This window comes from Coenobita brevimanus, chromosome 8 (assembly GCF_032717465.1).
Source record: "Coenobita brevimanus isolate Jiangsu-jjx chromosome 8, ASM3271746v2, whole genome shotgun sequence".
In the NCBI taxonomy this organism is placed as follows: domain Eukaryota; kingdom Metazoa; phylum Arthropoda; class Malacostraca; order Decapoda; family Coenobitidae; genus Coenobita; species Coenobita brevimanus.
In genome coordinates, this window is record NC_136961.1 from 11,619,712 (window position 1) to 11,644,295 (window position 24,584).

At 41.6% G+C, this 24,584-nt stretch overlaps 1 protein-coding gene across 1 annotated transcript in view; it reads right to left on the reverse strand.

The window, feature by feature from the left end:
• LOC145408070 (regucalcin-like) overlaps positions 1–24,584 on the reverse strand; it is a 98,172-nt gene that overhangs the window by 43,572 nt on the left and 30,016 nt on the right. The window contains exon 2 of the mRNA XM_080278882.1: positions 19,439–19,520. Coding sequence (XP_080135008.1) covers positions 19,439–19,520 — 82 coding nt within the window. The remainder of the gene's footprint in view (positions 1–19,438; positions 19,521–24,584) is intronic.

Consider the following 24,584-nt stretch of genomic DNA (forward strand, 5'->3'; position numbering starts at 1 on the left):
CTTTGAGATGTCAAGTGCAATGGCAAAGCTTTCGCCAAATTCCCGAAAGGAGGATGAGCAGGAGTCTGAAAGGAAGGTGAGAAGATCGCCAGTGGAGCGTCCCTGACGGAACCCATACTGACGATGAGAAAGGCGGTTGTGATAGGAAAGATGTTTTAAATTTTTTCTGTTAAGAATCGACACAAAAACTTTTGAGACACAGGATCTTAAAGCAATTGGACGATAGTTAGAGGATTGGGAATGGTCACCCTTCTTTGGGACTGGCTGAATGAGAGCAAACTTCCAGCAAGAAGGAAAGGTACAAGTTGAAAGACAAAGGCGAAAGTGTTTACTTAAGTAGGGTGTAAGCACAGTAGCACAGTTCTTGAGGACAACAAGAGGGATCCTTTCAGACCCATATGACTTGTTAGAATTATGGCCAGTGATGGCAGAAAATACATCAACTAAAGAAATTTTAATGTCAGCCATGAGGCAGTTAGCGGGGGGAAGTGATGGAGGAACAACGCCGGCATCGTCTAAGGAGGAATTGGAGGAGAAAGTCTGAGCAAAGAGATCTGCTTTATCAGTAGAAGAAATAGCTACAGAACCATCAGAAAAGAGGAGGGAAGGATGATGATGTGAAGTTGTTAGAAATGTTTTTGGCAAGGTGCCAGAAGAAGGAAGAATTCGAGTTGGAGAGTTGAGAGCATTTAGCACAGATTAAGTTATTTTTTGCAGAGCAAAGAACAGACTTACCACAATTCCGGGCAGAAACATAAACAAGATGTGATGCAGGGGTGAGTTAGCTCTGATACCTTTTATAGGCCCTCTTCTTGTTGCAGACAGCATTAGAACAAGCGCGATTAAACCAGTGCTTTCTTACATTAGTCAAAGGATTTGAGAAGGGAATGTATGCTTCCATGCCTGAAAGAATAACCTCCTTAATGCACAAAGCACACTCAGATGGTTTCAGCCATGGAAGCAATAATCATTCCAGGAAAAATCAAAGAAGTACTGCCTGAGGGCCTCCCAATCTGCAGCTGCAAAGTGCCACAATCGATGTTTCTTTGGGGTCCACAGGCCATACCAGAGTGATAGGACAGGTCAAGGTAACAAGATTGTGATCGGAGGAGCCAAACTGAGAGAAAAAAGTAACATTGTATGCAGAACGATTAGCTGTAAGGAGGAGATCAAGTGTGTTGGAGCTCTCTTCAAGGCGGTCAGGGATATGGGTAGGGTGCTTTACAAGCTGCTCTAGGACATTAAGGATAGAAAAGATGTAGGCTTGTTCACCAGGTGGATCAGTGAAAGGAAAGGAGAGCTAAATATGGTGGTGAACATTGAAATCTCCTAGAATGGAGATTTCAGAGAAAGGAGAAATGGATAGAATGTGTTCCGTCATAGAAGTAAGATAGTCGAAGAATTTTTCATAGTCAGTAGAATTACGTGATAAATAAACAGCGCAGATATACAGTACTTAGTCAGAGAATGACAGGATAGCCGAAGCCAGAGAGTAGAGAATCAGAAGAATCAAGGTCAGGAACACGAGAGCAAGATAAGTCATTGTGTACATGCACACAACAGCCACCTTTGGCTTTGAAATGAGTATAGAGAAAGTAGGAGGAAACAGAAAATAGTTTGCTGTCAGTTGCCTCAGAGAGCTGAGTCTTGGTCAGGAAGAGAAGGTGAGATTTAGAGGAGGAGAGGTGGTGTTCAACAGAGAGAAAGTTAGAGAAAAGGCCGCGATTGTTGCAGAAATGAAGAAGAAGTGAGTTAGACAGTGGTTCCAGGCATCTCTCTGAGTCGTCACTGGGCGAGGGGCGGATGAGGGCATTTATGGTTCCCCCCCCCCCTCTGGAGCCTCCGAGGCCTGGTTATTCTGTGCCATTTTTTTTTTTTTTCGAAAAGGAAGCGTAGTGTGTACTGTGCATGTAGATTGGTGTTGACAGTTACAGAAACTTGTATTTAAGAGCATGCTGGCCTACTCTCTGTGTTACTGAAACACTGGAAAAGTTCACCAAAGGGGGATGGTCAGGAACTAGTCCTGAGGGCTTATGAAACGGGAGCTCCAGCACTCCCTGTCATGAGCTTTCCATCCACTTGTAAAAATAATAATAATCCATCCATCCATCCATCATCCAGTTAAATGTTGTCCCATGAGGAGCGAAGGATCCCGGGGCTAGGAAAGTTGGTCATGACATTTAAATGAAAGCAACTAGCCTCACTCATGTCTGAGTGCCACTGTGTGGGCAAAAATCCTCAACGACCCCTTGGATATAAACCTGCACCAGCTCAGTCCGACTGGAGCACTTTAACTGCTCACTAAACCACCAGCTGCCATAATTTGGTTATATGGTTACCACCCAGCATAGTAAATGGTTTCCTGATGTACTGGAAACCATTTGGCTTGTCACTGGATGTAGAATCACCCATAGATGGATGGAAGAGGAAAAAATGAAGGAAAGACAGAAGAAGGAGTGTAAAGTCACCCATAGGCAGAAGGAAAAGGAAAGAATGAAGGAAAGAAAAACAGAAAAGGAAGGAAAGAAGAGAGGAAAGAGCAGACACCCAAAGCAGCACTACATCGAGTGAGTTGATAGTGAGCGTCCCCACCATCCAGAAAATAATACTAATAATAATCTATCTATCTATATACCTAGGCTGCTTCCCCCAAGGAATATAATAATAATAATAATAATAATAATAATAATAATAATAATAATAATAATAATAACAATAATAATAACTATAGGCCCCAACAAGGGAGGAATCACACCAGCTGCAAGCCGAAACATATAAAGCGCGACTCGGAATATGACCTTGACCTTGATCTACTTTCGCCAATTTCGAAGTCATAAGAGATTCTCATCCCTAATAAACATATGTAAAATTTTACGATGATATCTTGAGCGGTTGCCAAGTTATCGTGCTAATAGACACACATACATTGATCAACTTTCACAGATTTCGAACTCGTAGGAGATTTTCATGTCAGCTACAAAACAGTAAAAGTTTGTGATGATAATTTGAGCGGATGCGAAGTTATCGTGCTAACAAACACACAGACACACAATCGAAGTGAAAACAATACTTGTACATGATTTTCAATTTTCATCCCAACTACACACTTGTAAAATTTTGTGATGATATCTTGAGCAGTTGTGAGCTTAACGTGGTAACAGACAGGCAGACTTTGACCACTTTCACTAATTGTGCCTCCCCCCTTCGACATACCTGTAAAATTTTGTGATGATATCCTGAGTGGTTGTGAAGTTATCATGCTAACACAGACACATACACACACACACACACACACACACACACACACACACACACACAGAAACTGAAAAAAATACCAGCTTCGCTATCGTGGCTGGTAACTAGAGGTCCCCCAAGAGGTGAATCTCACCAACTGTGAGCCGATACATATCTAGCGCGGATCGGAATATGACCTTAACCTTGACCCAATTTCACCATCTTCGAACTCGTAAGAGATTTTCATCCGTATTACAAACCTGTAAAATTTTGTGATGACATCTTGAGTGGTTACGAGGTTATCCAGATAACAGACTCACAGACCTTGACCTATTTTCACCAATATCGAACTCATAGATTTTCATGTCTCCTACACACCTGTAAAATTTTGTGATGATATCTTGAGAGGTTGCGACTTTATCAAGCTATCAGACACAAAGAAAGACAGAGAAACTGAAAACAATACTTGAAGGAGATTTTCATCCCTACTACACAGCTGTACAATTTTGTGATGATATCTTGAGCGGTTGTGACGTTATCTTGGTAACATACAGACAAACTCTGACCTACTTTCACTAATTTCGAATTCTTGATCGCTATTTTGCCCTACTACACACCTGTAGAATTTTGTGAATATATCATGAACATTTGTGAATTTATCATGCACACACACACACACACACACACACACACACACACACACACACACACACACACACACACACAAACTGAAAAGAATACAAGCTTTGCTATCGTGGCTGGTAATAATAATAATAATAATAATAATAATAATAATAATAATAATAATGATTAATAAAAATAATTAGAGGCCCCCACAGGGGGAATCACACCAGGAGCGAGCCGATATGTATCTAAAGCGGCTCGGAATACGACCTTGACCTTGACCTATTTTCACCAATTTTGAACTCGTAGGAAATTTTCATCCTTACTACACACCTGTAAAATTTGATGATATTTTGAGTGGTTGCGAAGTTACCATGGTGACAGATGCACTGACCTTGATCTTTCACCAACACCAAAATCGTCCTGTAGGAGATTTTTATCCCAATTATTGACAAGGAAAATTTTGTGAAGATATCTTGAGCGACTGCGAAGTTATCGTGCTTTGAGATACACAGTCAAAATGAAAACAATACTCGGAAGCGATTTTCATTCCTACTACACACCAGTAAAATCTCTGATGATATCTTGAGCGGTTGCGATGTTTTCATGGTAACCGACACACACACACACACACACACACACACACACACACACACACATGCAAACTGAAAACAATATCAGCTTTGCTATTGCAGTTTGTAAAAATAAAACTAGAATAATAATAATAATAATAATAATAATAACTAGAGGCCCTCCCAACGGGGGAATGACACCAGCCGTGAGCCTATACATATTTAGCGCGGCTCGGAATATGACCTTGACCTTGACCTACTTTCACCAATTTCGCACTCGTAGGAGATTTTCATCCCTACTACACACCTGTAAAACTTTGTGGTTATATTTTGGGCGGCTGTGAAGTTATCGTGGTAACAGGTACGTAGACCTTGACCTACTTTCACCACTTTCTGACTTGAAGATTTCCATCTCAACTACAAAACTATCAAACTTTGCGATGATACCTTTAGCGGATGCTAAGTTATCATGCTAACAGACACACAGACACACAGACAAACTGAAAACCATACTCATAGATTTTCATCCCTACTACACACCTGTAGAATTTTGTGATCATGTCTTGAGCGGTTGCAAAGTTATTCTGGCAACAGACACAGACCTTGACCTTCTTACACCAATTTCGAACTCGTGATCGTTTTAATCCCTACTACACACCTGTAAAATTTTGTGATGTAATCTTGAGCGATCGCGAAATTATCAAGTCAACACACACACACACACACACACACACACACACACACACACACACACACACACACACTGAAAACAATACCAGCTTTGCTATCGTGGCTGGTTATAATAATAATAATAAAAATAATAATAATAATAATAACAATAATAATAATAATAATAATAATAATAATAATAACTAGAGGCCCTGCAAAGGGGGAAACACCATCCGCCAGCCGATACATATCTAGCGCGGCTCGGAATATAACCTTGACCTTGATATATTTTAACCAATTTCGAACTCATAGAATATTTTCATCCGTACTACACACCTGGAATATTTTGCTATGATATCTTGAGCGGCTGAGAAGTTATCGTGCTAACGGACATAGACACACAGACAAACTTACACACACACACACACACACACACACACACACACACACACACACACACACACACACACACACACACACACATACACACAATCTGAAAACAATACTAGCTTCGCTATCGCAGCTTAATAATAATAATAATAACACTACTACTACTACTACTACTACTACTACTACTAATAATAATAACTAGAGGCCCTCCCAAGGAGGGAATCACACCAGCCGCAAGCAGATACATATTTAGCGCTACTCTGAATATGACCCTGACCTTGACCTACTTTCACCAATTTCGAACTCGAAGGAAATTTTCATCAATACTACACACCTGTACAATATTGTGATATCTTAAGCGATTGCAAAGTTATCGTGGTAATATGCACACAGACCTTGACCTACTTTCACCAGTTTTGAACTCATGGGAGATTTTCATCCCTGCTACTCACCTGCAACATTTTGTGATGACATTTTGAGCGGTTACGAAGCTATCGTGCTAACAGACACACAAACACACAGACAAACTGAAAACAATACCCGTACGAGATTTTCATCCCAACTACACACCTGTAAAATTGCTTGATAATATCTTGAAAGGTTGCGAAGTTATCAGGCTAACACACACACACACACACACACACACAGCATGAATCTATTGCAACGGTATAAGGCGCGTTGCCGAAAATGATACATCCTGCTTCTCAGGATTGAAAATAACTGAATAGAAAACGCTTGTCACTCCGTAGCTTGTCACTTTGGGAGGCGATTTCCTTCGTTTCCCACATACATAACACCGGCTTCTTGAAACAGGTGTCATGATGCCCAGTGTCACATACTGTAGGTGGGCGTACATTTATTTACATACGCCGCCATGCACAACAGACGACAACTAACTGACGGTGCTGTTGTCCAGACCAGCAACAGGGTATTAAATGCCTCCTCAGCTTGCTTCTTAATGCTCAAGCTTCCATGTAACTGTATATTCCATGGGGAGTTGGGTGGCAAATGGAGGGGGGGGGGGTTACGGACGAGAAAGGTTGTTTGGGAGTGATGAATGAAAGCATAAATGATAAAGGCTGCGGTGGTGATATGGCACGTTTAAGTATCTTGAAATTTCTGTAACAAGAGCCAGAAAGGAATCCTGGATAAGGAAATATGTTACAATGCCGAAGCAGCTTTGTGATAATTGACCTGTAATATTACCAGGAAGGGTTATTAAAAATAAAAATAAAAGATTACTAATATTCCAAGTGTGTTGGGATATTAAAACTCATTTGTTAGCCACAGTATTTGCTGACAGTATCCCAAGTCAGAAAGCGAAAACCTGACTACTGACAAACAAAATGTAAGATACCGAAAAACCGAGATGGCTGTAAAAACGTGTTTGTAATTCACTGCTAAATAAGAAATGAGCAGGGACTTTATCAGATGTGGTAGTGTGCATCTTTGTAAAGTGTGGTGTTGTGAGGTGTGCGTTAGTTTAAGGTCTAGCACTGTAAACTGTAGTAGTGTGTGATGTAGCACTATAAGGTGCGGTATAGTGAGGTGTGTGATAATTTGAGGTGTGGTAGTGTAAGGTGTAATATTGTAACGTGTGATAGTGTAAGGTGTAATACTGTAAGGTGTGGTAGTGTAAGGTGTAGACTGTAGCACCAGTCGAGCAGGGCAGTACTCCCGAGGTGGATGGAAAGCTGATGACAGGGAGTGCTGGAGCTCCCGTTTCATCAGCCCTCAGGACTAGTTCCTGACCATCCCCCTTTGCTGAACTTTTTCAGTGTCTCAGTTACACAGAGAGTAGGCCAGCATGCTCTCCAGTACAAATTTCTCTAACTATCTTCACCAAACTACATGCACAGTACACACTACACTTCCTTTTCAAAAATCAACAAAAATGGCGTCTATTAATCAAGCCTCGGAGTCCCCAGGGGGGGGGACCATAAATGCCCCCGCCATCTGCCCCTCTCCCGGTGACGACTCGAGGTGCCTGGAACCACTGTATGACTCTCTTCTTCTTCATTTCTGCAACATTCGCGGCCTTTCATCTAACTTTCGCTCTGTTGAGCACCACCTCTCCTCCTCTAAACCTCACCTTCTTTTTCTGACGGAGACTCAGCTGTCTGAGGCAACCGACAGCAAACCCTTTTCTGTATCCTCCTACTTTCTCTATACTCATTTCAAAGCCAAAGGTGGCTGTTGTGTATACATACGCAACGACTTATCTTGCTCTCGTGTTCCTGAACTTGATTCTTCTGAATTCTCCACACTCTGGCTTCGGCTTTCCTGTCATTCTCTGACTAAATATATCTGTGCTGTTTACTTATCCCCTAATTCTACTGACTATCAAAAATTCTTCGACTATCTTACTTCTACGATGGAACACATTCTGTCCATTTCTCCTTTCTCTGAAATCTCCATTCTTGGAGATTTCAATGTTCACCACCACCTTTGGCTCTCCTCTCCTTTCACGGATCCACCTGGTGAACAAGCCTACATCTTTTCTATCCTTAATGACCTAGAGCAGCTTGTACAGCACCCTACCCGTATCCCTGACCGCCTTGGAGAGAGCTCCAACATACTTGACCTCTTCCTCACAACTAATCCTTCTGCTTACTCTGTTAATCTTTTCTCTCCGTTGGGCTCCTCCGATCACAACCTTATTACCTTAACCTGTCCTATCACTCCGGTACGGCCTGTGGACCCTCCAGGGAAACGTCGTCTGTGGCATTTTGGAGCCGCGAACTGGGAGGCCCTCAGGCAGTACTTCTTTGATTTTCCCTGGAATGATTATTGCTTCCATGGCCGGGAGCCATCTGAGTGTGCCTCGCGCATTACGGAGGTTATTCTCTCGGGCATGGAAGCATACATTCCTTTCTCATATCCTTTGACTAACGCAAGAAAGCCTTGGTTTAATCACGCTTGTTCTAATGCTGTCCGCAACAAGGAGAGGGCCTACAAAAGGTACCGGAGCCAACCCACCCCTGAATCACATCATCTTTACGTTTCTGCCCGGAATCGTGCTAAGTCTGTTCTTCGCTCTACTAAAAATAATTTCATCCATACTAAATGCTCTCAACTCTCCAACTCGAATTCTTCCCGCTCCTTCTGGCACCTTGCCAAAAATCTTTCTAACAACTTTACCTCATCATCCTTCCCTCCTCTTTTCTACTCTGATGGTTCTGTAGCTATTTCTTCTACTGATAAAGCAGATCTCTTCGCACAGACTTTCTCCTCCAATTCCACCTTAGACGATTCCGGTGCTGTTCCTCCATCACTTCTCCCCTCTGACTTCCTCATGGCTGACATTAAAATTTCTTCAGTTGATGTATTTTCTGCCATCACTGGCCTCAGTACTAACAAGGCATATGGGCCTGATGGAGTCCCTCCTGTTGTTCTCAAGAACTGTGCTTCTGTGCTTACACCCTGCCTAGGCAAACTCTTTCGCCTTTGTCTGTCAACTTGTACCTTTCCTTCTTGCTGGAAGTTTGCTCTCATTCAGCCAGTCCCAAAGAAGGGTGACCACTCCCAACCCTCCAACTATCGTCCAATTGCTTTAACGTCCTGTATTTCAAAAGTTTTCGAGTCAATTCTTAATAGAAAAATTTTAAGGCATCTTTCCTATCACAACCTTCTTTCCGATCGTCAGTATGGGTTCCGTCAGGGACGCTCCACTGGCGATCTTCTCACCTACCTTTCAGACTCCTGGTCATCCTCCTTTCGGGACTTTGGCGAAAGCTTTGCCATTGCACTTGACATCTCAAAGGCTTTCGATCGAGTCTGGCATAAATCTTTAATTTCCACACTGCCCTCCTACGGTTTCTATCCTTCTATCTGTGCCTTCATCGCTAGCTTCCTTTCTGGTCGTTCTATAGCCGCTGTTGTAGACGGCCATCGTTCTTCTCCTAGATCTATCAACAGTGGTGTTCCTCAGGGCTCTGTCCTATCACCAACTCTCTTCCTTTTATTCATCAATGATCTTCTAAGCTGTACATCTAACCCTATCCACTCATACGCTGACGACTCCACCCTTCACCTTTCCATTCGGTTCCTGCAACGCCCATCTCAACAGTTACTTCAAGAAACAAGGGATGAGGCTATGGCACACCTAATGTCTGACTTGGCTCGTATCGCTGACTGGGGTAAAAATAATATGGTTGTCTTTAATGCATCTAAGACTCAGTTCTTACACCTATCAACCCGACAAAATCTTCCACAGGTATACCCATTAATGTTTAATAATATTCAGCTTAATCCTGCATCATCCTTGAACATGCTTGGGGTTTCATTTACTCAGGACTTATCTTGGAAAGATCATATTACATCTCTTGTAAAATCTGCTTCCAAGAGATTGGGTGTGCTAAGCCGACTCCGCTCTTTCTTTACCCCTGCACAATTGTTGACTCTATACAGAGGTTTTATCCGCCCCTGTGTGGAGTACAACTCTCATGTGTGGGGAGGCTCCCCACATACAGCTCTTCTCAATAGGGTGGAGTCAAAGGGTTTTCGTCTCATTAACTCTCCTCCTCTTACTGACTCCCTTCAACCTCTGTCTCTTCGCCGCACTGTTGCATCTTTATCTCTTTTCTATCGCTACTTTAATGGTCACTGCTCCTCTGAACTGTCTGCTTGCATTCCTCCACCTCTACGACGGGCGCGTAGCACCCGTCTGGCAGCAAACTCTCATCCCTTTTCTGTCCAACTCTCTAATGCAAGAGTTAACCGTTACTCCCAGTCTTTCATTTATGCAACAGGTCAGCTCTGGAACTGTCTCCCTCTGTCTGTATTTCCTGCTGCCTATGATCTCCAGTCTTTCAAACGCAGTGTGTCCAGGCATCTCAAAATGATCGGATCTTGAATTTGGCTCTCTATTGTATTTTGTTTTTCTCTTGGAGGGAACTGTTACTGCGGGCCATGGCCTTTGGTTCCTTCTTCCTCGCATATAAAAAAAAAAATTAAGAAAAAAAAAAAAAAACTGTAAGGTGCTGTAAGACGTGATAGTTTAAGGGGTAACATTGTAAGGTGCGGCAGTGTAAGGTATGGTAACGTAATGCTTGGTAGTAAGGTGTGGTGGTGTAAGGCGTGATAGTCTGAGGTGTAGCGTTGTAAAGTCTGGTAGTTTAAGGTGTGGTGGTTTGAAGTGTAACATTGTAAGGTGTAATACCGTCAGGTGTGGTAGTGTAAGGCGCAATAAGTTGAAGTGTGGCATTGTAAGGTGTGGTAGTGTATGGAATAATAGTGTAGGGTATGGGAGTGTAAGGGTTGATAGTTTGTGGTTTAGTATTGTAAGGAATGGTGGTGTGAAGTGTGGTAGTGTAAGGTGTGGTAGTGTAAGGTGTGGTAGTGTAAGGTGTGGTAGTGTAAGGTGTGGTAGTGTAAGGTGTGGTAATGTAAAGTGTAGTTGTGTAAGGTATGGTAGTGTAATGTGTTGCTGTGAAATGTTCGGTTTTCATCATCTATGTTGTGTGTGCTTCAGTCAGGTTGTCTGCGTCCTTATACGTCCTCATGCGCTCACAGACACAGCAGAAGGGTTGACCTTGCTCAAGGTGGCATGAACTGTATAGAGACATCTGACATCCCCTCACATCTACCGGAAGCACCCTGATAAAATGGTAGTTGTTTTGAAGTAGTGACAGCTTTACTAGTTGGTTTTGAGTTTAGAACTGGTTTTTGGCTACAAATGAATCGCCTCCCTATCGCCTTTCCCTCCGCCATCAGACTGGCTTCTTTCCACCTCATACCATTCTCCCTTACATACCTCTCTACCTCCCAGCAATTCAACCTCGGTCTCCCTCTCCCCTTCTCCCTCGGCTTCACTTGCATACACTCTCCTAGTCAGTCTCTCGTTCTCCATTGCCTCCACTGGGCTAAATTATATCACGGTATCTCTAACACATTCCAACACAAGCATAATCGCACAACATTCATCCTCGTCCTTCCTTCAAATCAAAATATGAGTTACGACACGCAACTGGTCGTAAGGTCGTTTCTGAATCCGTCGACACGAACTGGTCATAATGATTTTATGGATCCGCATACAAACAACTGATCGTAAGTTTGTGAATCTGGGAACAAGTAGCTGATCGTCAGACAGTATGCAAATCCGTTGCCAGCATCCCAGACTCTTGTTTAGGAAAGATATTCAACCTTCAATCCTATTATATTTTTCAGTTTTGCCATCTCCAAATAATTTCACTCCATTTAAGACGGACTTCTATAGCTACTACAGTAATGAAGAGGTTAATGAAGACTATATTTAACGTCTACAATTAAAAAAATCTGTTTAAAGTTCGATGAAGTCAAGTAGTAGCAATTATTGAACACAGAATACGTCACAGTTAAATAGCATTTGTGTGTGTGTGTGTGTGTGTGTGTGTGTGTGTGTGTGTGTGTGTGTGTGTGTGTGTGTGTGTGTGTGTGTGTGTGTGTGTGTGTGTGTGGCCTGGTCGTAATTTTTCACTTTTATATTCAATCTAGTCTGGTTGTGAAGTGTTTGATTTCTCCATGAGTGAAAATAAACGTGTAAACAAGCAATACTTTTCGCAACTGAAGCTTGAAAAAAAAAGAAAAAAAAAAAAGGAAGTATTCATAACCTCTCCAAACGGAAAGATCAGCACATCAAGTGCTTCCTGGTGCAGGCGGAAACTCTACATCTCGGTAACCCTTAGAAGTTCCCGCCCGCATCCACCAACGTCCATTGGGTCCATTTGTATGGGTTGGAATGATGCAAAACTCCCTCCCGCACCTGCCCGCGCCAACAGAAGTTGATGTTGGTGCAGCCTAAGTTGTGTATAAGATTGCTTGTATATACGCTTGACTTCACTAACAATCTTACCCAACACTTCAACATTCAGTTAGAGAATTTTTAACTGAAGACAAAGAAAAACAGTACCTATACTAGTTAACTCTTTTGGAGACGTGTTTACCTTGACCAGTGAATTCGTCGACCACATGACTTGCGTTGTGGTATGACACCGTCAAGCGGGTGGGGGAATGGGTAAAGAAATGGCCGTGGTGATCAAAAGAGTGGGTGGGATGGGCAGGAATGTTGGTGCGCGGTGGGGCTGGGGCAGGGAAGTACACCGTGTGGTAGGTGTTGTAGAAGTAGAGGTTTGTGTGCAGTGGTGGTTCATTTCATAATATTCTCTACGAACAACAGTACTGAGGGGGAGTGAAGAAATGGGCAATGAGACACAGAAATGGGTGGGATGAACTGGAACTATGGTAGGAAGTGAGAGGGACATTTAAAGTTTACCCTGAGAAAATTGGTTGCCATAAAGTTAATGTTTTGACTACTGTGTTGGTTTTCTTCGAAGTTTTCTCCAACAACAAGATAAGCTGCCGTTATGCTCATACAACTAGAGTCTTGCGACATAGGCAAACAATGGTTGGCAGCCATTATGCACAAGGCTCTGGAACTGAAATGCTGTCCGTGTGTCGCCTGTGCCTCAAGGTAATGTTAATGTTATCCCATGACGATGATGATGTGATGCCTTGCAACACAATGCACAATGCGTGCCTGTCTAGGGCCTGTATATAATTTTCCTGCCATCTGGATTAGAGGTTCGTATTCATAAAGGATCCTGACTAGAATTTACAATAGGGAATTCTTAGTTGAGGTTAATTTTGGCTAGAAATACGTGTAGTTTTGCTTTGTCACATTCTTCATTTTGATATTCACGCTGGTTATGCGAGTGAAGACAAAAGCAGACATGCGACCTTGTACAAAACTTAAGCTGAGAACAGTTTATACTGCAAATACGACCCAAAATGCTAGAGTTGTCGCAAACATCATCATCATTGCCAGACGCCATGTATCCCAGACGGGGTGGCCAAGGGCTTAGAGTTAATTGTTTTACAGGGAGGGGCACTAATCCTCCACCAACCCCACTTGACAAACATGCCAGGATTAAAACCATGATACCTTTTGACATTTCGCTGCCATATGGTTGTCTTGATCTTAGTAAAAACCCCAAGACGATAGTCGAAATATCGAGAAAACAAGTTATTATCCACCAGAAAGTAGATGCTGATTATTTTCAAACATTTTGTTTGCCTTATATTTTCATTAACCCCTTAACCGCAGGGCGTCACTTTCATGACGCTCAGGCGCAATAGATCATACCGTGGTGCGTCACTTTTGTGATTCCGTGTTATTTTGAATTATCCCGGGCTTTCAAGTGGTGGCTTGTATCATCTATCAGTACTGCCAATATCCAACACTAGTCACCACTCCAAATCTCATATGTACTCCCATCCATTGTTGACATTTTAGCGATTTTCCCCCTTTCCTGACTCCCCTCCCTACCTCCCCTCCATTACCCTGTCCTCTCACCTCCCAGGCCGCGCTGTGCTAAGCAAATCTCCCCTGGATTTTTCCACAGATTTCATCCATTGAAGTAAGCCCCATGCCCTATACTTAAACAAAATAATATATACCAAAAAAAAAATAAGGTAAGTGATAGTGGTATACACCAGGAATTGGCTAATTATCACCTGACAACACCTCACATGCATTCATTCACTACATTACCACGGTAATTTCCCCTTTGAATTATGCCTTGTAATCTATGTCTGTAATAAAAATATATATCAGAAAGGAAGGGAGAAGCCTACGTGACATTTACATTCACCTGGAACTACCTATTTCTTTATGTATTGCTGAGATTTTCTACCAATAATTTATTAGCATGTAAGTTAGCAACTGTCATCCTCATTGTCACTGTCAACCCTTGCCTTCTCAGATAAGCCGCGGCATTTAGTTCCTTGTCCTCCGCTGTGGTCAAAACATGTCGCACTCGTGCCCCGCCATTTCTGCCGCTTCTGCGCCCATTGCAAAGGGCCCCGTGACCTCTATACCCAGAAAAAGTCATGAGGGAAGCAGGAAAGGACTAAGTGACTCTGCGGTGGAACGTGAACTAGCGGAATTGTCAATGGTGATGATGGATAGTGATTTTGACCCTTTGGGGGAATCGTGTGATGAGCCGGGTGAGGAAATGGTGCCGGAAAGTGCTAGTACGAGTGCTTCAGTGTCGAAAGTTATCCCTAGCTCCAAGGGAAAGGAGCCGTTAGTGCAGCAAGGGAAGGAATTTGGGAAGGGAGTGAAAAGGCGGCGTGTTAGCCCCAGAACAATGGCCCCGCGTGACCCAGCCCACCATGAGTCCCGAGTTGATTCACCTCCCCATTCCCCAAGCCCCACTTCACTCATTTCTTCCTCTTCTGCTGCTGAATTATCTCCGGAATCTTCGTCGTCGGAGTCACCACCAGCATCAACAGTGAAGACAGGCCGTGGAGGAAGAGGTAAATCCCTGACCCGTAAAAGTAGAGTTGCTACTAGAGTAAGGGCTGCTAGTGTTGTACGGCAACTCAGGGTCAGTGCGAGTGACCTTGAACGGGGTAAATCTCCGTCACAGCCACCCACCACCCTCACCCATCCTACACCGTCACGACAGGGAATCCTGGACGCCTTCGCATGGACAGAAGGGTCCGATTTTGTGCCAGAACATTTAGTTTTTGATGAGAGTTCCTCAGGAGTACAGCCTGCCTTCACTCTTGACGATGATGCTGAGTGTGTGGACTTCCTTTTGGCCTTCCTAGATGACGAAGTCATGCAGCACATATGTGATGAGACCAACAGGTATGAATCACAATGTGCTGCAAGTGGTACAGGTACAGCCAAGATGCAACAGTGGTCCACGCTGGGAGTGCAGGAGCTGTATGTGTTCTTCGCCCTCATGCTTCTCATGCCACACTCAAAGAAGCATGAGTTGGAAGAATACTGGTCCATGGACCCCTTACTACCCTCACCCACCTTCAATAAGTACATGGCCAGAGATTGCTTCCGGAACATCATGGGAAACCTGCACTTTGCCGACAACGATGTACCTTCCCAAACCGACCCACTCTGGAAGATCCGGGAGATTCTGAGCAGAATGAAGGATAAGTTTATGCCATTCTTCCACCCCTTTCAGAAGGTTGTCATTGAAGAATCCTTGGTTTTGTTCAGAGGACGTCTTCGGTTTGTACAGTACATTCCAAGCAAACGCCATCGCTTTGGAATCAAGTTCTTTGTAATGTGCGACTGTAAGACGGGGTACATCCTTGACTTCGTCATTTATTCAGCCAGCACTGTCGATTTGGATAAAACACACCCCCTTGGCTTCTCAGGCTGTGTAGTGAAAGTGCTCCTTGAAAAGTATTTTGGTGGGAATCATGTGCTGTATACAGACAACTATTATACAGCACCGAAACTTGCCAAATATCTTTCAGAGCACGGCATTGGTTCCTGCGGCACTGTCAAAAGTAATCATGCCCACTTCCCTAAATTCCCAGAGGCAGGAACCTCACAGCGAGGAGACGTGCACCTCCGCAAGTCTGAGAAGATGCTGGCAATACAGTGGCATGACAAGAGGGTCGTGCACATGCTCACCACCGTACATAAGGGGGAAATGACAGACAGTGGGAAGGTCGACCGTAGGACAGGCGAACCTGTGATGAAACCTGATGCTGTGTTAGACTACAATATCAACATGCGGCTGGTGGACAAGTCCGACATGATGATTGGTGAGATCGACTGCCTCAGGAACAATACTAGGTGGTACAGGAAAGTTTTTCTGTATCTCATAGACATGACGATGCTGAACGCCTTCATCCTGTACAAGATGAAGGTCAAGCCACCCAAGTCCTTCTCCCTGAGGTTGTTCGCCAGGACTTGTGTTCAGCAGCTGCTGGAAAGATATGGTAGGGTGACAGCAGCAACTCCAAGGCGCCATCCAGTAACACTTCCCGACCGACTTGAGCAGAGGGCGTATATGGATCGGCACAGACTGGTACTAATGCCTGCCACAGGCAAGAGGAAGGCTGCGATCTGCAGGTGCCAGGTGTGTGCACATACCACCCGACGCACACCTGAGCACAAACGCACCTCTTGGCAGTGCTCTGAGTGCCAGGTTCCCCTCAGTATTACCTGCTTCTTTGATTACCACAGCCAGAAGCAATTCTAAAAATGCAAGTGGGGAAGGAGAGTAATGTGAAAATAATGTGTAAATAGCAAGTGAAAGGAATGGATGTTCAGTACATATGATTGAACAGTGTATTATAGTTTTATCTTACTGAAAGTGACAGTGAATAATATAGTGTAAGAAAAATAGATGGGTAAATATTGAAAATACAATAGAAAATGTAAATAGTAATGTAAGTAATTAGTAATATAAAAATATGAGTACAAATACTTTATATTATAACAGTGAAAGTGAATCCGTGGCTCTCTACGTATTTTACTGAATGAAAAATTGAATGACTTCAGTGACAATAAACTAATACTACTGAAGGAAACTTATGGATAAAAACTCCAGATATATATAAGTGTTATATAGTAATAGAAATATAAAGTGTGAGGGGTTTTATGAATAATAAATGACAGAGTACCAAGAGCGAACTAGCGCGAGTGGGGAGGTCATACGCGCTCGTAATTTTCATTGCTTTCACAGTGATTTTTTTTTTGGAGTATGGATCCCAAACTACTTGATAATCATAGGGTAGTGTTTATAGTGTTAATATCTGGCTGTGGTAATCATATTACGGGTTGTCGGAAAGTGTAAAGTGGAGACTTCGTTACCCAACTTCAGAGGTCTCCACAAGTCCTACGGTAACCGACGAAGGCTCAACAAACATTCCAGGAGAAAGCTGAAGGTATGTGCCATAAGCATATGTAATTTTAATATTCTGGGACTAATAACTGATTTTTGGCAAATATTTTTTGAGAGTCTGTCGGAGCCCGAATAACCCCGTGGGACACGCAAAACATTGGTAAACATGCCAGCGGTGTAAGGGTTAAGCATAGTAAAATTGTCAGATGTTAACTGAAAAAAAAGAAAATATGTCCTCTGGTTTTCTCAAGCATATTAAATCCAGGTGCACGTTTGTCATGTGGAAAGAAAAATTATATGCGTTAGTCGAAATATAATGTATTTTTGTAACTAGGAAAGGGTAGTTCCCATGGCCACTGGATTAAGTTTTGCTAAGAATGTTTGGGAATTTCCACAGTAAGGCCAGTCATGATTGAACCCTTCAGCCGTGGAAGTAATTTCCGGTTCTACCTGCGTCTCAAGATGCCAGATAATAGACAGCAAGGCGAGTTTATCTTCGCAGAGAAAACTTTGACATAAACCTTCTCTGCACTCAGATCATAGACACCTTCAGCCCGATGATGTACCTTTAGTTGTATTTTTTCTACTTTCAGTCGATTTTCATGCACCTCAACGAGAACAAAAACAATACCTAGCCGGAATCCGTCCAGGCGAGGTAATTAACCTCCTGACGTGAGCCATACTTTTTCCGGGACACAAGTATAAGTAGCTGATTCAAAAAAGAAATGTACGGCAATGAAGTAAAATAAGAAATATTACGATTATGACAGCCTGTACACACACACACACACACATACACACACACACACACACACACACACACACACACACACACACACACACACACACGGCATCTATCTTCTGCTCACTCACCAGTCCCCTTCAATAGTATCTGAGGAAAATCAGTTCACATTATATAAAGTAGATATGCACTTTCTTTCCGTACATTCAGATAAAACATGGACAACCCACACCTAATCCTGCGATATGCCTGCCGATTTCTTTGAAATTCATGTGCTCCACATCCCCCATTTTTTATTCTTTATATATATATATATATATATATATATATATATATATATATATATATATATATATATATATATATATATATATATATATATATATATATATATATATATTTTTTGAAGTGGGACTGACCACCCAAGAATCATGGGGTGGAGGAGATCATGCTTTCCAAATATGATGAGAGTCCACTGTGCAACATGTACTATGATATGAAATCCATATCCGCCCTGATTTTACTATTTCTGAGAATGTTTGATTTGGTGAGGGGATTGATCTCCCTAGAAGCACTTGTGGAAAACTTTATACAGTAGAACACATTATCAAGGAACCTGATGAACAACCTGAGAAATTTCGCTGCACCTTATGCTCATTTACCCCTACCTCTGGTCGATTTTATTTATGGAAGGGGACTGACCCCCCAAGAATCATTAGGGGAGTCACGCTCCCCAAATATCGCATTACGGGTGAGATTCCATTATACAACATATTCTAAGATATCAGAGCCATAGCTGCCCCCCTTTCTCTATTTCTGAACATTTTTCATCTGGTGGGGAGGCTGAGTCCATTAATAATCGTGGATTTAAAGTTGTATCTAGTTGGAAAATCCTCCCAGAAACCAACCGAACTGACCTTGGAAGTTGCATCCAAATCCATCGCACAGCCTTATAGGAGTTAAAACATACACACACACACACACACACACACACACACACACACACACACACACACACACACACACACACACAGTCTGAATCTTGCGCAACAGTATGCACGACAAGTTGGCAGATAGTCTTCAATTATGGTAAATGTGTACAATATGATTCACAGTGATCAATTCACCGATATGTAATAATTGTTGGCAGTTAGTCTATATATATATATATATATATATATATATATATATATATATATATATATATATATATATATAGATAGATAGATAGATAGATAGATAGATAGATATATAGATATTATATATATATATATATATATATATATATATATTCATATATATATATATTTATATATATATATATACATAAAGGGTATGTAATGTATGAACCATACTGATTAACCCACAGATATGCAGGACTGTTTTGTTGGCAGTTGGTCTTCGTGTATGGAGAGGGTGTGTAATGGACGAACCACCCTGAACGAACCACCCTGACTGTATATACTTTGTATCTGTTACCTTACTTAAATAGCACGGGTAATAATGTATAAAATGACAAGGAATGTGCAGTATAATATTATGAACAACCCTCATCAACTCACCAATATGCAGGACTTGGTGACGGTTGGTCATCATAAAGTGGCGTCTGAGGATTTTGCTATAGGCGTCAACGAAGATGAGAGCCTGTGGGTAAGAATGCATAAAGGATCATTAACACCTTTCATGCCCCAGCCTATATCTGATATTCTATAAGCGTGTGTGTGTGTGTGTGTGTGTGTGTGTGTGTGTGTGTGTGTGTGTGTGTGTGTGTGTGTGTGTGTGTGTGTGTGTGTGTGTGTGTGTGTGCAACCAAAACTGGCAAAACGATTTTGATGAACTTGGCAGGATGGCTGGAGCTGGATCCCAAATGGGCCAGTTTTAGTTTCATGTAGATTGACATTTTATGAGGGGATGTTTTAACCGATAATGATTTCCTCCATTGTTGTCATATCACATGGCATTTTCGTGGAGTTTTATGCTTTGTCACAGGAATGGCTCTCATGTTGACTAGTGCTTCATTCGTAAATCACTGGTTGTGAGCAAAGCTGAGGGTGGTCAGTAACAGCTCTCATTTAAATTAAAAATGTGTTGAGCATGGAAACAGCTATTCCTCGGTTTCGCGTAGCAGGAGACAGAGATGAAAAAACGCTCCTACTTAAACAGAAAATATTTTACTTTTGCGTCACAGGTGAATGAGTAATACCATAATTCTTCTTCTGATGAGGAAAAATCCTCTGATTTCTCAGTAGTTACTAATGTACTTTGTGGAACTAAACTCCATATCTATTGGTTCTTAGATATAATAATGGGAAACTCCTACTTTTCCTTTGGCTAATATAATTCCTTTAACTGCTTTAGTTTTCATGCTGCTTCATAACTGATATTTTTACCAAATTCACTATTGAAGACACTCGCTCAGACTGCTGCCGAGAAGTGGCGAAAAAAATTCAGTCTTGGGCTCTGTCACAAAATATAGCGGAGTGCCATCAGCAAATATTTTTGATTTGACAATAAGCCGAAACTCAAGAGGATTTTCAGATAATTCGTTGGTATTGTTTTCCACTTATTTAGAAGTGCATCAATGTTATGTTCGTTTAATGAACTAGGAAAGTGGAGAAATAAACGTATTAAATACTCGTACTTCTCAGTTTCTCCACATGCAGCTGATGGACTGTAAGGGCAACAGCACAGTTCTGCACAATGAAAGGCCGACTACTTCCTCCTGTAACCTCCGACTTCTTCAAGTGATTTCTTTTGTCCTTAGACAATTCTGAAAACTTATTGAATCATCTTCCCCTTCAAAAATAAGGAATAATGAGAAAGGTAACGATAAACCAGGGCTACTTAGACTACCATAGGCACAAGTTAGTCCCAGCTTCCCTGCTGCTAACCAGTATAGACACGATATGTATTTGCTTAGAAACCAAAAGAAAAGAAAATGCCTCGCTGCATTTACGAATTTGCCAACAGCTTCCCTGTTACCAACCAATATGGACACGAATGTATTTGCTTAGAAACTAAAAGAAAAAAAAAAAATGCCTTGCTGCGTTTACGAATTTGCCTACCACAACAGGAAACATACTCTGCAGCCTTAAGTCAGATTATTGAAATAAGAAATATTGTTACCTTTCGATAACCTCAGCCATTTCATCAGTAACATAACATCCTTTGTGAAGACCAGGAAAGTAGTCAAATATAAGAAACCCTGACATCCATTACTGAATAAGATCAAGGTAGCCATACTCACAGCCAGGCTTCTCCAGAACCACATCAGTATCATTATTGTCAACATACTATATTCTTATGCCTCAGTGTATGGCACAGTGGTATCATTTATATTACCCAAACTTCAGTTAATAGAGTTATATGCCGGAAAAGGTAGTAACATAATTTTCAATCATTATGATAAGCAGGTCTTGGAAGACATGTGATATCCTCCGAGCTTGTTTATTTTTGCTGGTAAAAAGCAAACTGACGTTGGATAGCACTGTGCGATGCCGTAAAGGTGTAAACACACCAAATGTCTATTGATCTCTTATAAGATCGTCTGCTCTATGATTTATTCTCGGTTCTTTCGATACTGAGAGGTGGGGTTCAGGTTCTACTTGTGTGTACAAGTAAATAGGATTTGACACCAATATTATGTTACTGTAAATATAATGATGAGGTTAAGAGGCACTGAAAGCCTGAGGCAGTTCTCTTTATACACACACATGCACACACACACATACACACGCGCACAGAGAGAGAGAGAGAGAGAGAGAGAGAGAAAATCCTACCATTTATAAATGCAAAAAATTAATTAAAAAAACATGAAAATTTAACCAAACAGACTACTTCGCACCAAAATGTACCTGCGTTCTTCAAAATGTGCCAGAAATGCTAAAGATATACCACGTAACAGAAATAACGAAAATGTACCAAAATGGTCCGAATGTAGCCGACTCTCTGAGGCAACGCTGTGCCCGGTCAGGAAGCAGGGAGTCCCAACTTTTGTGACGTTACTGATAATTGAGTTAGTCGAGTGCTGGGCGCTCCTAATTACACGCAACGAAATATCAAGACGATCGACCACAGCACACGGGAAAAATGCAACCCCATACGGCAACGCAGGTCGGGCCCTCGGGGACATGTTTTGCTGTGGTTATATTATTACACACCGGCGCATAACGAGCCTGAAGGGTGTATATCCGGCGCCGCGTTATCGACAACATATATTCTGTAATTTCTCCAATCTGTCTCTCCACAGACATTGGGCAGTAATGTTAAAAATGTAAGTGGGGGATTATTGACAATAGCTGACGAAAATTTCTGAAGTACATAGCCATGATAGAGTATCTTTGACTTTTCTGTATTGCATCTGACTACTCTCTGTAATGTGTGGTGTTAAATGATCATATCTAACCATTATAGATGCTCAATACATTGCCGACATAAACGGAGGGCTATCACCCTGGAGCATTTAGTACTGAAAATAACGCCCTCTGTAAACCAGTCTTATGAATCCGCAGCACCTGACACTAAACACTTCATATGGCTATAGATCAGTGTCGTCTGCTTCGAAGTTATCAACCCCTTCAATCCGCTGATGTATTTTCCATCTCGTTCTTATCGTCACCATACGATTTTATTCAACGTAGGACAATCCCCTAATAGCGATAGGGTTAATGAAAGCTGTATCTAATTACTCCAGTTCGTAAAGCATTTCAAAAAGCGAATTAAATGGTCTGGAGACTGCAAGAGTGAGTTAAGAATTATGTACCTGGACTAAAAGGCAAGTTTTTGAAATTCATGGAGAGAAAAGTAGGAGAGTCGGCAGTGGTTTTTGTTGCTGAAAGTTTTTTATTTAATTTATTGTTACCTCCGGACGATTTGATTCAGCTTAGGGTGAGAGAGAGATCAGGTTGTGAAAGGGTTAATGGGGGCTGTTCTTAACCCCGTCGCCTCAAACGGTCTCTCCAAAGCTTAGCTCACTGAATCCGGTGACGTCTCTCTTAGTTTATTCTTGGTACCTGCAAGGTACAGACGATCAATTATGGCTACTGTTGTTTCTGAACCAAGTTTATCTGAATGTATACTCAGCTGACTGCAGGCCGAAGCTGACCCTCTCCTGAAGCCCACCATTCGTCTTTTGGAGGACTGGGAATTGCGGTGTTTGTATAACGGTAACCGGAAAACAACATCCGGTTATACTGGTGGCATCACATGAATAGCCCAGCACTATTTAGTTTAGTGAGTTTTCGAACAACAGGGACTAGATAAAGTCTTAATAATCTCTGCAGCCCTCAAGTTGAGTAAAACCACTGACCAAAATTGTTTCTTGAGAGTGAATAAAATGAAGAGACGTCACTGGATTGGTGATCGTAATAAAATGTTGTCTGGTGGTTGCAAGAATAAAATAAAATGAAGAGCATGTCCTCAGGTTAAAGGGCATAATGTAATATGTATGATAATGTATGTGCCTAGATGTATAGCTGTTGTGTTAATACATGAGCCAGACCAGAATTTGCTACCACCTGGCGGGGCAAAACCTACCAATGTTTTCTTGAAAGCCCTCTACCTATAGATAATCAAACCACATGACAGACATTTCTAACTCACAGCTTAGGGTCAATAATCACACTTTTACCCTTTTCGGAGAGGACATTTTCCCATATTTTCGCGTTTTTCTCCAAAACTATGCATCGTACCGGTAAAAGGTATAGGACTAATAAAAAATTGGAAATTAAATTCTGCAAGAGTTTGTCTCTATACGTATTTGCTCTAAAACTTATAGTTTTTGTGCAAACGAGCCCGGAAGTGGAATACGCATTTCACGACAAACTTGAAAAAATCAACTTCGCACTCACATTTCCTCCAATATCTCCTAAACTACTAATTTCTCGGTAAAATGTCATAGAATTGATCTTTTAGGGTGAAGATTTTTCTTTCTTCTGGTGTCTTATTTATCTCTAAATGTTAAGTTTTTTCAGTAAACACAAAGAAAGAAGGTAGACACAAATGCTATTTTTTTCCATCGTGCAAAAACTTTACTACGCAAAAGAAAATACACCAGCACAAGTTTGTGTAGATGCTAGTTATGCATGCAGGGCAGGTTTATGATGTAAAATGTGGTATAGTAAGATGGGCTAAGAAAAGGACAAAACCATAAACTTTCATTTGCGCAATTTTTTTCTCTTGTATTTTCACTATAACCTGTCCATTATAATTATTATCCAATAGTAAAGGGAACATAAGCGGGATTTAAGCCCAGGACGCATTACAAATTTAATATCAATATTTTTTAGTGATTTTTTCTTACCCGGAAAAGGGGTGAAAAAAAAATATATATATTGGGACAAAAAAAACAATTTGAAAAAAAAAAAAAACTGAAATAAACATCTACATTTTTTTTTTTTTTTTACAAAATATTGAATATATGTTTATATTTTACCTCAGACACACATAAAAAATGATAAAGTGAATTTAATTGAAGAAAATCTTATTCCTTACACAAGTGTGCTTTTTACTCCTTACACAGGTGTGCTTTTTATTTGCTACACAGCTGTGCTTTTTATTCCTCCCACTTCCCTTCTACCTCTATTCACTCTCACTTCCCTTCTACCTCTATTCACTCTCACTTCCCTTCTACCTCTACTCACTCTCACTTCCCTTCTACCTCTATTCACTCTCACTTCCCTTCTACCTCTACTCACTCTCACTTCCCTT